The 13,092-nt window shown below is 47.0% G+C and overlaps 2 protein-coding genes across 2 annotated transcripts in view; both read left to right on the forward strand.

Moving 5' to 3' along the window:
* The first annotated feature begins 626 nt into the window (after positions 1-626).
* LOC115638931 (craniofacial development protein 2-like) lies at positions 627-3,297 on the forward strand. Its single transcript, XM_030541076.1, has 2 exons — positions 627-1,231; positions 1,454-3,297. Exon 2 carries the CDS (start codon positions 1,963-1,965, stop codon positions 2,845-2,847), a length of 885 nt encoding a protein of 294 aa, XP_030396936.1. The 5' UTR covers positions 627-1,231; positions 1,454-1,962; the 3' UTR covers positions 2,848-3,297.
* A 3,931-nt stretch (positions 3,298-7,228) lies between these two features.
* Positions 7,229-13,092, forward strand: part of MAPT (microtubule associated protein tau) — a 117,328-nt gene continuing 111,464 nt past the window's right edge. The window contains exon 1 of the mRNA XM_030541063.1: positions 7,229-7,322. The gene's annotated coding sequence lies outside the window, so the exon portion shown is untranslated. The remainder of the gene's footprint in view (positions 7,323-13,092) is intronic.

The raw sequence follows: 13,092 nt of genomic DNA on the forward strand, positions 1-13,092 counted from the left end.
GTGTGCAGACAGCAGAGTGGACTTACACACACACGCACCCGCCTGGGTGTGCAGAAAGCGGTGCGGGACTTACACTCACACTCTCGCCTGAGTGTGCAGACAGCGGGGCGGGACTTACATACACACACACAGATAAGTGTGCCAGAGATAGTGAGACTTACACACACGGGTGTGCAGACAGCAGGGCGGGACTTACACACACAGATGAGTGTGCCAGAGATAGTCAGGCTTACACACACTAGTGTGCAGACAGCAGGGCAGGACTTACACATACAGGCATCAGAGTGTTCCACAGACAGGGGGCCTTACATACACATGCACACAGATGAGTGTGCCAGAGATAGTGAGGCTTGCACACTCACCCAAGGCTTGCAAATAGAGTAGGGCGTACACACCTACACACACCAATGCTGCTGAGTGTGCAGACAGAGCAGGGCTTACACACTCTGGGGGCGCTAGAACAGTTTTTATAGTGGAGGGGCGGGGGGGGGGGAGGGAAAGGGGTCTGAGAGCCATTGCACCGAAGTGTGAACCCTGTATATAATGGAAACCATTTTAAACCAGGGTTTGTGGTAGCATCCCTAGTTCCAGCACCTATGACACACCCTGCTGAGTGTGCCCTGCTGGGGTGGATGGGGTTGTCAGGGAGGGATAGTACCTCTGATGGGGGAGCAGTCATACTCCTAGGAGTAGCTCATCCACTTTGGTCCCCACTTGACACCATGCTCTCACCTGTGGCTCCAAGTAGCTGTCAGCATGCGACAGCAGCCACACCCCGGAAACCTTCTCGACTGACTGGCTAAACCAGGTGAGGGTAGCGGATGAGTCTGAGACCCTTGGTGAGTCAGGGCCTGTCTACCCATTGCACGCGAAGGCTGGATCTGGCTGACTGAGGAAACCTGGTTCAACGGTCAGGAGGGCAGGGACAGCAAGCGTTGTGGAACGCTCAAGAGCACGACAAGACACGTAGGCGTCCTGGTCATCCACTGCGCCCTGCCCTGTCTCCAGCCATCTTGAGTCTTGTCCTGCCACTGGATACAGATAGGAACTGGGAAGAGAGAGTGAGGTTGACGTCGCACAACTCTCCCTCACTTTAATCCAATTCACGCGCAAGTCTCGACATCATTTCATATCACATCATATCAAGTCCCGTGACGATGGGCGAGCGATGAAGCAGCAGGTGTGGATACACTGGGAGCTGTAGCCGCGGACCTGCACACAGGCAGCTCAGGTATAATGTATCAGAGGGTAGCCGTGTTAGTCTGGATCTGTAAAAGCAGCAAAGAATCCTGTGGCACCTTATAGACTAACAGACGTTTTGGAGCATGAGCTTTCGTGGGTGAATACCCACTTCACATGCATCTGAGGAAGTGGGTATTCACCCACGAAAGCTCATGCTCCAAAACGTCTGTTAGTCTATAAGGTGCCACAGGATTCTTTGCTGCTTTTTCAGGTATAATGGTCGTTCCTCACTGACCGAGGCAGCAGTGGAGCTCGGCGTCTTCTTGAGTGACTGAGCAGCCCTATTCAGGATTGCACTGCTCACCTCCGTAGAATGAAGAGGGGGCTAGAAAAGGTGCCCTAAACATTGCCTGCTTCACCTTACCCTGGCCAGCATACTGCGGCTGGCGGGGATCCCATAAAAGCGGTCAAACAAAAACAAAACTTAGAGTGACACCGATCACCATTGGCACATGGAATGTGTGCACGTTACTGGACAACATCACAGCACACAGACCGGAGAGAAGAACAGCCCTTGTCGCCAGAGAGCTCGCACGCTACAACATTGACATTGCAGCCCTTAGCGAAACTCGCCTTGCTAATGAAGGACGGCTGTTCAAGTCAGACAGAGGCTATACATTCTTCTGGAGTGGCCGCGGCAGTGATGAGTGTCGCAAATCTGGAGTTGGCTTCGCCATCAAGAGTCATCTTGTTCGGCAACTTGCCAGTTCCCCCAAGGGTATGAATGACCGACTCATGACAATGCAGCTTCCGCTTCGGAAAGGAAAACAAGGTACTTTGATCAGCGCATACGCTCCCACAATGACCAACTCAAAGGATGTGAAGAATACATTCTACGAAGAACTAGATGCTCTGCTATCATCAGTGCACCGCACAGACAATCTGATCTTACTTGGCGATTTTAACGCAAGAGTCGGATGCGATGCCACAGCCTGGGAAGGAGTCATTGGGAAAAATGGAGTGGGAAAGTGTAACAGCAATAGCCTGTTACTGCTGAAAACTTGTGCAGCACATGACCTTCTGATCACCAATATGGTCTTCCGCCTCCCTACCCGTAACAGGACTTCGTGGATGCATCCCCGTTCCAAGCACTGGCATCTGATCGACTATTTCATCATCAGGAGAAGGGACAGACAAGATGTCAAGGTTACAAAAGCTATGTGCGGCGCTGACTGCTGGATGGATCACAGGCTCATAGTATCCAAAATGAAGCTCCGTATCATGCCGAAGAGACGACCACAAGGCTATAAGGCTCTCAAAAGGATCAATGTATCAAAGCTGAAGAACAGCTGCATCGCTGAAAATCTAGCGGAAGACCTAGAGAATGAGCTTGCTGATCTTCGTATTGAGGATGACGCTGAGAAAGACTGGGAGCAATTCTGCAACACTGTCCATACAGCTGCATCAAAGGGATTGGGGCCCTCCACACACAGGCGGCAAGACTGGTTTGACGAAAATGATGCAGAAATCCAGGCCTTACTTACTGAGAAGCACCGCCTGCATCGTGCATATCAGAACGACCCATCCTCAGCGGCAAAGAAGACTGCCTTTATCAACGCTCGCAGAGCAGTACAGAACCGACCACGCAAAATGCGGGACTTGTGACTGAGCACCAAAGCAGATGAAATACAGGCATATGCGGACAGGAACGACTACAGGCAGTTCTATGAAGCCCTCAACACACACTGTGGTCCACAGTCTTCTGGGAGCTTTCCCTTCCTGAACTCTGATGGCACTGTGCTCCTTGCAGAGAAGACGCAGATTCTCCAGAGATGGGCTGAACATTTTGAAGCAGTTCTCAACTGCCCCTCAGTCATCAATGATGAGGCGAGTGACAAGATGCCCCAGGTTGCAGTCAATGACTCCATGGATGCTTCACCAGAAGAGGACGAAGTGAAGAAAGCCATCAACCAGCTAAGCCCCAGGGTCAGATGCCATACCAGTAGAGGTGTATAAAGTCGGTGGACCCGTGCTGCTACGGAAACTCACTGAGCTGTTTCAGTCCTTCTGGAAGCAGGGATCCATTCCACAGGAATTTAGAGACGCGTCCATCGTGCACCTCTATAAGAGGAAGGGCAATCGCCAGGTATGCGACAATCACCGTGGCCCATGATCTTTGGTCCCAAGCAGTGGCTCTCTGGCTTCAGCCTCAAGCCCCAACAAGTCTAAAGCCTGCACCGGCGACCCCATTAAAACAAGGTCCCAACCCACTTTGGGGTCCTCACCCACCGTTTGAGAACTTCTGCACTAGATCATACTTCTGGCCTCTCTTAAGTGACTGGGAGGCCCTTGGAACGATTGTAATTGTTTAAATTATTTGTACTGGAAAACAGCATATTAAGACTTGAATTTGGATGTTGTGTGTATACTTGTTTTATTGTTTATATTTTGATTAATGGGAATTGTCTCTTCAGAGCAGGGTGCAGCATTCGCTTGTTTGAAGGATACTTGAAAACAACACATGGAGGAGATTGCCAGTGTGTCCAGAGAGGGGAAGACCCTGCTGATGTGTGCACTCAAGTGCTCGGAACTTGATTGAATAAATTGAACGTTGAGAAGGTAAGACTCATTCCTGAAGGAGTAACAATAGCACTTACAGAGGGTCCACACGTCTCAGGGCTTTACTAATGAGCTACAGAGCATATTCGTTCTTTTTCTCATAGTTGAAGCTGACGACGTCGGTTAGATCCAGGTGTCTAACACTTTCCATTATAGCCTCCCACCTTAGCTTTCTTCCTACCTCCAAGAGAGAGTCCGCTAGTTGTTAGAACCCTGGAAGGGCCGTGTCTAATGTTGCAGCAGCTGAGTGGGAATGGAAGCCCTTCCTGGAGGTGCTGGTCTCAGCTCTGGATTGTAGGTTTGCCTGACTGGGCAAGTTATTGTTGGGGGATAAGTCAGTGCATAATAAGCTAGACTTTTGTTGTGCTAGGGCTGTGGAACAGACCCTCCCCTTCTCCTGAAGGCCAGCAGATGGGTGTTATCCCCATTCATGGTGCGGAAGGGAGATTAGGAATCTGCTGCTAACAAGCATGTTTCTCGGAGCTGAAAAGCAGGCGTTGGCAGCCAGCTGAGGCTTTTTAAAAACAAACAGCAGAGCATGCTGGGAAAGCAGAGGCATCTGGTGCCCTTAAAATACAGACTGCATGGGTAGAGTAGATGAATATGAGATTGGGAGGAATAAATAGAGCAGTGAGGTGAACAAGGAAATTAAGGCTGGAAGATGTTCACTGTTTTGATATGTTAGTTGCTGTATTGGGGATGGTCCTTAGATGTCTGTTGCTTTTCGTTTGGTGTCCCGGAGTGCATGTTAGTTATGTTTATATCTCACAGGCTGACACATTCCTTGCTTTGAAGGAAAATCTCTTTAGCCTTTCTTCTCCTGAGGTCTGCTTCCATAGATGTGCAGCTCAGATCATGCCCCAGTGTGACCTACAAACAAAATCAGGAGGGGAGTGGAAATCAGGACTCCTGGGTTCCTTTCCTGGTTCTGGGAGCAGAGTGTGATCTGCTGATTAGACTGAGGGGAAACTGAAGCCCTGAGAAATGGCAACTGTTCGGTCTTGTTGATCTTGACTGTGAGTATAAACCCAATCCAAGGGGACATCCTTGAAAGCCCTTCCTACTCTGGGCATTGAGCTCCTGTAAGAACCTCTTCAATCTGCCTATAGGCTCATCTCTGTTTGCCTAGGTAGGGACCTATATCCTCCTTTAAGCACAAGGGCTTTAGAGCCATTCTTTCTCCAGGGACAACTTCTTTCCAAGGGTTCAGCATTTCCCACTCCAGTCAGAGAATTCTGGGAGTGTGGTTAGGCTGATAGAAACTGACTCATTCTGGTCAATGGTCTGGTCTGGTCTAGAGATATGTGGACCAGGGGCCTATTCCCTTCTCTCTGTAGTACGTCCTGCATGTGTGCGGGTAATTGTTGGGAAAGTTCCTGCAGCAGCTGCCTGCATTGTCCTGGTGCTTGGAGGGAGGGGGAGGGAGGGAGAGAGAGAGAATGTGTGTGTGTGTCTGACTTATAGAAAGTGCTTTGTTGAGACCGTTGCTCTGATTGGATATGCAGATTGTACCTGCCATTGGTAAGTTTGAGGGGATCAGCAAATTCCAGAGGTTTGGAGCTCTCTTTGAACTGGAGGGCCTGGAAAGGGGATAGCTTGTGCGCCCTGGAAGTCTGATGTGTTGTGGCTGGCTGGGGTTGGAGGTGAGCTCTGCAAAAGCCCCAAATCCTAGCTTCCCGGTGGAGTCAGGTAGGTGGTGACTGGCAGGTTCATAGAGAGTGGGAAGTGGAAATGTTCACTGGTTCCTCAGCCTTATGCTGCTGGTTTTGGTCTTGGGCCTAGGCCTGGGACCCAATGTGCTCCAGACAGTCCTGTTGAGCAATGCAGTCACACTCACTCCATTCTCTGAGTGGTGCCCAGGCAATCTCAGGACCCACCTCTATCCATGGAGCAAGATGTCTTTGTGGTGTGTCCTCCTGAGATGCTCCTCCCAGCTGCCTGAGCTGGCCAGAGTCCTCTGTGAACTACGTCCCTCATCTCCTGTTTCTCAAACCTAGTTAGCATCACATGGGACTGAGTGGGGTGGAAAGTGGCTTGGTCACACATGGGTGGGGAATGGAGGACTATATGCCCCTATCTTCTGCTAAGGGTTTGTGATTGCTGTGTCCAGCCAATGTACCTTCTGATTTGGGAGGAGTCCTTTCTAATGGGGGGTGGAGAGGGAAGGCCACTCTTTGTGATCCATTCAGTCCTTGGTGTGTCAGCTGAGGCTGCAAGTGAGGGGTAGCTAATGCCAATTGTCAGTCTGCAGGTGTGGGATCACTACCTCTGGGATGTGGAGTGAGATAGCATCAGATGAGAACATGACTCTTCCCAAGGTCATATTTGGTGCTGGTGTTTAGAGGTGAAAGGTCCTGTATCCTATTCCCTGACCTAGCCGGGCCCCTGGAGTCTTGGTATTGCAGCCCCAGCTGGAACTCAGCTGTGTGTGTGTCCCCGTCTAGAGAAGGGGCTGAACAGACTGTCAGGGCTGTTTCCCCTCCAATCTCAGAAGGAAAATCAAACAGAATGAACCCCTATGATTAGTTCTGAATTTGAAATCTTAAGGTGCAGGTCTCAGATCTGCCCGCCTCCCCAAAAACACTCCTACTTCTTGTGACACACAGCCTAGCGAGAGCAGGAAGACACCCCATGTTGGAGATAGCTTATTCTGTGCTCTGTGTTCCATAGTCAGAAAGTGTAGCATGAGACTTGGCCATGTCACTCCTTGTCAACAACTAAACCTCCCAGGACTCCTAGAGAGGGGTCTGTGACTCCAGGCTGTCCAACCTACCTTAAGCCTTGATAACTGGTAACGTTCTCCCTTGTCCTCACCTCCTCCTTTCTCTTCCTGTTAGATGCTACATTTTCCAGCACACGCTACCTGCATCCCAATGTTCTCTGTAACAGACGCTATATATTATTACCTGCTGTCTTGCCACTTAATACTTTTTACAACACATTTTAGGACACCATTTGTACGTAACACAAAGATCCATTGTGCTATAGCCGTTCACCAGGTGTGGGCATTGTAGCTCTGAGTGTACACACAGCAAGTGCTCTAGAACTAGTGAGGTGAACTAATCTCCAGCGTCACTCCATTAGTATAGCTTCAGTGGAGTCCGGGGCAAATTTGGCACAGTGTAACTCTGAAGGGGCAAATGGTGCGCCTGTTTCTGTAGAAAGTGAAGGGCTGGTTTGATATCCAATTCAGAGTTGCATTATTTAGGGATGACAGCAGATGGTGCTCAAAACCGTTTTAAAATCAGGCTTGATGTACAGACTCTTCTAACAGCTTCTTCACTGCAAAATCTACTCCTTGGTAGTACTGGGTTATGAGCTTGCTTGGTTTATTTAAGAGCCGGATTTAACTCCTCTCCCTAGGACTTGTGTACACTTGGTAAATAAAGAAAATACACTAAGACAATACCTGTCTTCCTGTCATTAGTTTCCACTGCAAGCAGGAAACCGACCTCCAAGACACCACAAATCTGCTATCACTTGGCCAAGAGGCAACAACAGGAAACCAGAGGATTCGTCGGGTTGGTATTGGAGGAACCTGTTACAAGATAAGCATGATCAGTGTGCAGATTTGTTTCTTTGTAATGAATCTCACTTTGGTAAGAGGTGCTCGCCTATTTGAATCCTGGAGAATGAAGTCCTGTGTCTAACCACAAAACAGGTAACTCCATGCAGGCTTTCTCCATAGTGCCCTATGACCTGGAGAGACCACATCTCTAGGGATGAGAAGGCCCTGTTGGTCACTGGCCTCCCTGTGGAGGCTGTCAACAAAGGGGATAACTCATGCCAGCTGTGATGGCCAGTTTCCAAACCCAAAAAACACCACCAGAAATTAGACTGAGATGCCACAAACTTGCTTCGTATAGGCCATTGAACAGCAGTGAGAATAACTGTCACATGCTACCAAGTTGAGTAAACGGAAATCAATGGGGTTTTGCGTACTATCCAAACTCATGATATGCTTACTTTGCCCTTCTGTAACACCTTCACTAAGAGGGTGTTTTTTGGTAGTGGTTGTTTTTTTTGCATTCTTCAATTGAATAACTCTCACAGCACCTGTATGTGGCAGGAAGCTATTACCCCCATTACATACATGGGGAAACTGAGGCACAGAGGCCTATGGACTTGCCCAAGCTCTCCCTGTGATGGCCGAGCCTGGAAACTCGTAAACCCCAACCCTGTCATGTAACCACTAGAAACTGCTTCCTCTAGGTATACAAGTGCTAGATGCATTGAAGGGCACTGTGCAGCAAATGACTTAGAAATGCAATGTTTATTTTAATAAGAGCCACACTGGCCCTTCTAGCTTCTGTTATCAACTGGCAGGCTTAATATCATCTTTACAGTGCCCCGTGCACTCCCCCCTCCTTTTTTTTAAGGTAGTGTTTTGTTAAAAGTAAGGTCTTGTCTCGGTTCAAAGAAACATACAAGACAGAGTGCAAAGGCATGACCTGGCTTTTGGTGAGCAGCAGGTTAACTCCAACTCATCTGCTGTCCTCTCCTTATACAGGTGCTCAGAAAAAAAGAGCAATACATTGGCATTTCTTGTTATCCTTCTCCCTTGAAGAAAAGACCTTGCTGATGCTCTTGTTTTCTGCTGAGTCATCCTGCCTGCTCACAGCCTGTAGTGTTGAAAGGGAGCCAGGCTTTACCCCTTGATTTCCCATTAGCTTCAGTGGGGTTTCTAGAGGTATAATGCAGATTTGTCTCTTTGTTCCATTTGCCTTCCTCTGAAAATGAAATGTAAATTGATTCTGTGAGTTCAAGATAGCTGTGTTTGGGCTACAAATGCAGTATCCCCAGTTCCAAGCTGATGGAAATGAAGGCTGCTAAATTCGAAATCCCCCTGTGGAAGCATTAAGCTTCAGACCTGGTTGACACCTCAACTGCTGGAAGAGGGCCTCACCCACCCTGATTGAACTAACCTCCTTATCTCCAGACTGATTCTTGCCTGCATATTTATACCCGCCTCTGGAAATTTCCATTACATGCGTCTGACGAAGTGGGTATTTACCTACGAAAGCTTATGCTCCAATGCATCTGTTAGTTTTTAAGGTGCCACAGGACTCATTGTTGCTTTTTACAGATCCAGACTAACACGGCTACCGCTCTGATACTTGAGACCTGGTATAGTTCATACAATGTGAAATCCAACCTGGTTTTGCCCTGCTCAGAGCAGGTCTAGGTAGCACAGGGGTGAACGCTAGTAGCATTCCAACCATTGCTAGTGGTAGCACAACAGTGGGAGGCTTGGTGCAGATTGTCAATGGGCTCATGGGGCTAGACTCTTGAAAGTGTGCAGCTCCCACTCTGACACTTATGACCAGATTTCAAAGCACAACATGCTGAACTCTTATGAAAATCTGGCCTGTACATTGTCTTTGACAGCATATGCGCATTACTCGGGTGCATCCTTTTTAAATAAGTTACATGCAGATCGTCTGCTATCTCCTGTTAAGGAAAGGATTCTGGCAGGGAGTGAAAAGGGGCAGTTGCAGATGGAAGTATTTCAGAAACCTCTATCTTGCTTTCCTTTGCTAAAAACTGTTGAAAGAGGTTATTCGCATGGTGGCTGACACGAGGCCTATTTAGACAAACCGCGAGTGACTCTATCAGAGTTGCAGTGGTTTAACATAATTTAAACTGTTGAAAAATGTAAGTTGGATGGAACCCTCCTAGACCTAGTCTGTGCTAGAAAGAGTTTGCCAGTGTAGCTATACCAGCAAACACTCCTAGTATAGATGTACCAGGAAAGCATTGTTGTCACTCTTTTGCTGGTATAGCTTATACCAGTTCCCTGAACAAAATAAGCTGTACCAGCAAAACAACTTTTGCCAGTATAATCTTGCCTATGCCAGGGTTTCTGCCAACACAGCTCTCAGTTGAGGGTATTTTGATTTTCAGGCTGTGTGTGTGTTTGGTGGTGGTTTGTTTTGTTTTTCCCCTGAAGAGTCCTCACTGAATAGCTATGCTGGCAAAACTTTTAAAGGTAGGCCAGGCCTAGCTTTGGTTTCAGCTGGGTTTATTTTGGTTTAGTTTAGGTTGATTAGCAACAGGCGTTAACACCCTTCAACTGAAAAAAGAGTGTCCACGTGGGTTAAACTAAATTAGTACACCACTTCTTCGATATAACGTGACCCAATGTAACATGAATTTGGATATAATGCAGTAAAGCGGTGCTCCGGGGGGCGGGGCTGCGCACTCCGGTGGATTAAAGTAAGTTCAATATAACATGGTTTCACCTATAATGCGGTAAGATTTTTTGGCTCCTGAGGACAGCATTACATTGAGGTAGAGGTGTACAAGTTTGTGTGTAGACAAGGCCCGACATACAGTGCAGTGTGAGCATATGAAACTTACATTTTAAAAAAACAACTTGAGAAATTATTGCAAAAATTATTGCATCAATAGTTGCATTTATATAGCCTTTCATCCTGAAGGCTCCCAAAGCATTTTCCATATTGCATTGTGTACAGGGATCACTTCACATACCTATTTCCCTGCACTGCAATGGCCACATCACAAAAACACCATTTGTCCTCTAGGCAGAGGACCGAGACTTGCCAAATTAATTTCACAAAGGCTATAGACTGGCTATCAGAGGACAACTTTGAGATCCTGCTGAACTAGGCTAAGAATAAAGAGAATGATGCAGAAGTCAATGATTATTTTTCCTATTATGCAAACTATAATAAGTCATTGTAATAAGTCAATCTTTGCCTTTCTGTAGTACCTACAGCAAGATCTCAAAGCAGTTTCAGCTGCACAACTCCTCCATAAGACAAGTCAGCATGATTATCCCCACTTCATGGACGGGGAAGCTGAAATACAGAAGCAAAGATCCCGGTGAATGGTTTTCTCTAACACTTACCTCTAGGGTGAAACAGGGGCTTTTTAATAGCACACAGCTATGCTTGTCACAATTCCGGCAGAAAACAACACCAACAAAAAACTAAAAATCCCATATTCAATTTGAAACATAGGGACAATTTAGAGAGACAGAATAGAATTACCCAAGTTGGAATCTGGCCAGTGGACTAGAGTTAACAGCCATATAGTTACAATACATATCCTAGGCCCTTTAATGACAAGTGGTTATGAACTGATTTTTGTGTCTCATGTGAAAGATGGCACTCTGAGCAACACAGTAACCCCTAATGCCATGTAGAGGCGATGGCTCAGTACTGAGGCAGAGGAAACTGTTCCCAGAATTTCAGAGCGGTAGCCGTGTTAGTCTGTATCAGCAAAAAGAACGAAGAGTACTTGTGGCACCTTAGAGACTAACACATTTATTTGGGCATAAGCTTTCGTGCATGCATCTGATTAAGTGGATTTTAGCCCACAAAAGCCTATGCCCAAATAAATGTGTTAGTCTCTAAGGTGCCACAAGGACTCCTCGTTCTTTTTGTTCCCAGAATGTGGGCATTTCCTAGAAGTCTTCCTTATAGGTACTAACACAACCCTGCTTAGCTTTCGAGATCTGATCATCACAGTAAAAATGACTTCCCTCTTGGTCCCCAGATACCCTTAAAGGGAAGGAATAACCGTTTGTCATGTGACCTGCTCCTGTCAAAGTGAATTGCCAAACTACAATTGCCTTCACGATCTCATTTCTCTATCTGAGTGAAGAGATGATTGGGGCTGCTCGGAACAGGGACAGACTGAGGCAAGGAAGTATTTGTAGCTGTTCTAGTGGCAACTTACCACTCCCTCCCCCACTCATTTTTTAAAGAGAGGAATTTTATCTATCTTTGACATTCCAGTAGTTATCTGGACACTCTTGCCTCTTAGAGTTGCCCAGCTGTATTTCCACTTTCCTGCCCATGGATGCAGAGCTGGGCTTCCGTGAGTGGGACCCAGTAGGACTCGTGGAAGGGTTCAGAAGTACATGCTTATCCTTTTCACCCAAAGTTTAGAGCAAGGGTCAGCAACCTTTAACAAGTGCTGTGCCGAGTCTTCATTTATTCCCTCTAATTTAAGGTTTTGTGTGCCAGTAATATATTTTTATGTGTTTAGAAGGTCTCTTTCTATAAGTCTATAATATATAACTAAATTACTGTATGTAAAGTAAACAAGGGTTTTAAAATGTTTAAGAAGCGTCATTTAAAGTTAAATTAAAATGCAGAGGCCCCCGGACTGGTGGCCAGGATCTGGGCAGTGTGAATGCCACTGAAAATCAGCTCCCTTGCCATAGGTTGCCTACCCCTGGTTTAGAGCATCATTAACTGTAGTGTGTGAACCTCCCAAGATCCAGATAAGGAAAGACATTGTCATAGCCCGCTGTAGAGGAAGGGGAAAGAGGGATCCATGGGCACGGGTCTTGTGTTTCCTGACGGGAGGAAATACAAGGCCTTCCAGGTCCCCCTTCTGCCCCAATGGCTGCCAGTACCCTGTTCAACTGCAGGGGTGTAAAGCAAGACTCTGCTACTCTTCTTGGGGATGAAGAAACGGGTATCTTTAACCAACCCGGTTTTTTAGTGGAAAAAGACCCTTCACTAGAATAGTCTCCACTGAAGTAATTAAAATAAACCTTTAACTAAGAACATGTGGTTTTGTGCCTTTAAGAAATCTGTTCTGAGAGTATTTGTATGTTGTACCCCTGATTGGGCAGTGCCAGGAGATGTGCTGATTAACATGAGTTAATTCCACTGGGGGATCAGAAGCACTCTCGGACTTGCACTGCTCCTGCAGTTCCTCAGACATCACCAGAACTCCCTCCTGCTGCTTCAGTGCTGTGACAGGGTCTTTGAGCGTTGCCAGATCTTTGATAGATCCCCTAATGTGCCTTAGTGTTTGATCTCTGGTGCTCTTGTGGCATGCTTCCAGTTCCAGAGATGTCTGGACTAGCAATGAAAGCTTATGGTGTACCAGCTAGAGAAGTGGTGCAAACACATTGCCTGGATAGTTGCACTATTATCACACAATTTTTATTCGTAAAATTCATTAAGGGGACTATTTAGAGCCACATGTTTTGCAGAGCGTTTTTGACGTGTGTGACACTGTGGATAGTCACTCGGGACAGGTAGTTCAGCCATCTCGCAACCGCTATGTACCTAGGAAGTTGCTTCATGGCAACACTAATATGGTTACTTCATTTTTCTAAGCACTGTTCCACTCTAAATTGCTCTTGGTAGCAGCTCTGTGTAACAGATGGATTGCTAATCTCACAGCAATGATGGTCTGTACTTCATAGGCTTAATCTTGCCCCTGCTATGAGGAATCGTAGACTTTATAAATGGGAAAGATCTATTAAATCCACCAGTCCGTCTCCCAGTACAAGTGTCCAAAGGT

This window comes from Gopherus evgoodei, chromosome 23 (genome assembly GCF_007399415.2).
Source record: "Gopherus evgoodei ecotype Sinaloan lineage chromosome 23, rGopEvg1_v1.p, whole genome shotgun sequence".
Classification (NCBI taxonomy): Eukaryota; Metazoa; Chordata; order Testudines; family Testudinidae; genus Gopherus; species Gopherus evgoodei.

Excerpts from the sequence above, each read along its gene's own strand:
- LOC115638931 (XM_030541076.1), top strand. The coding sequence starts at position 1,963 with ATGAATGACCGACTCATGACAATGCAGCTTCCGCTTCGGAAAGGAAAA.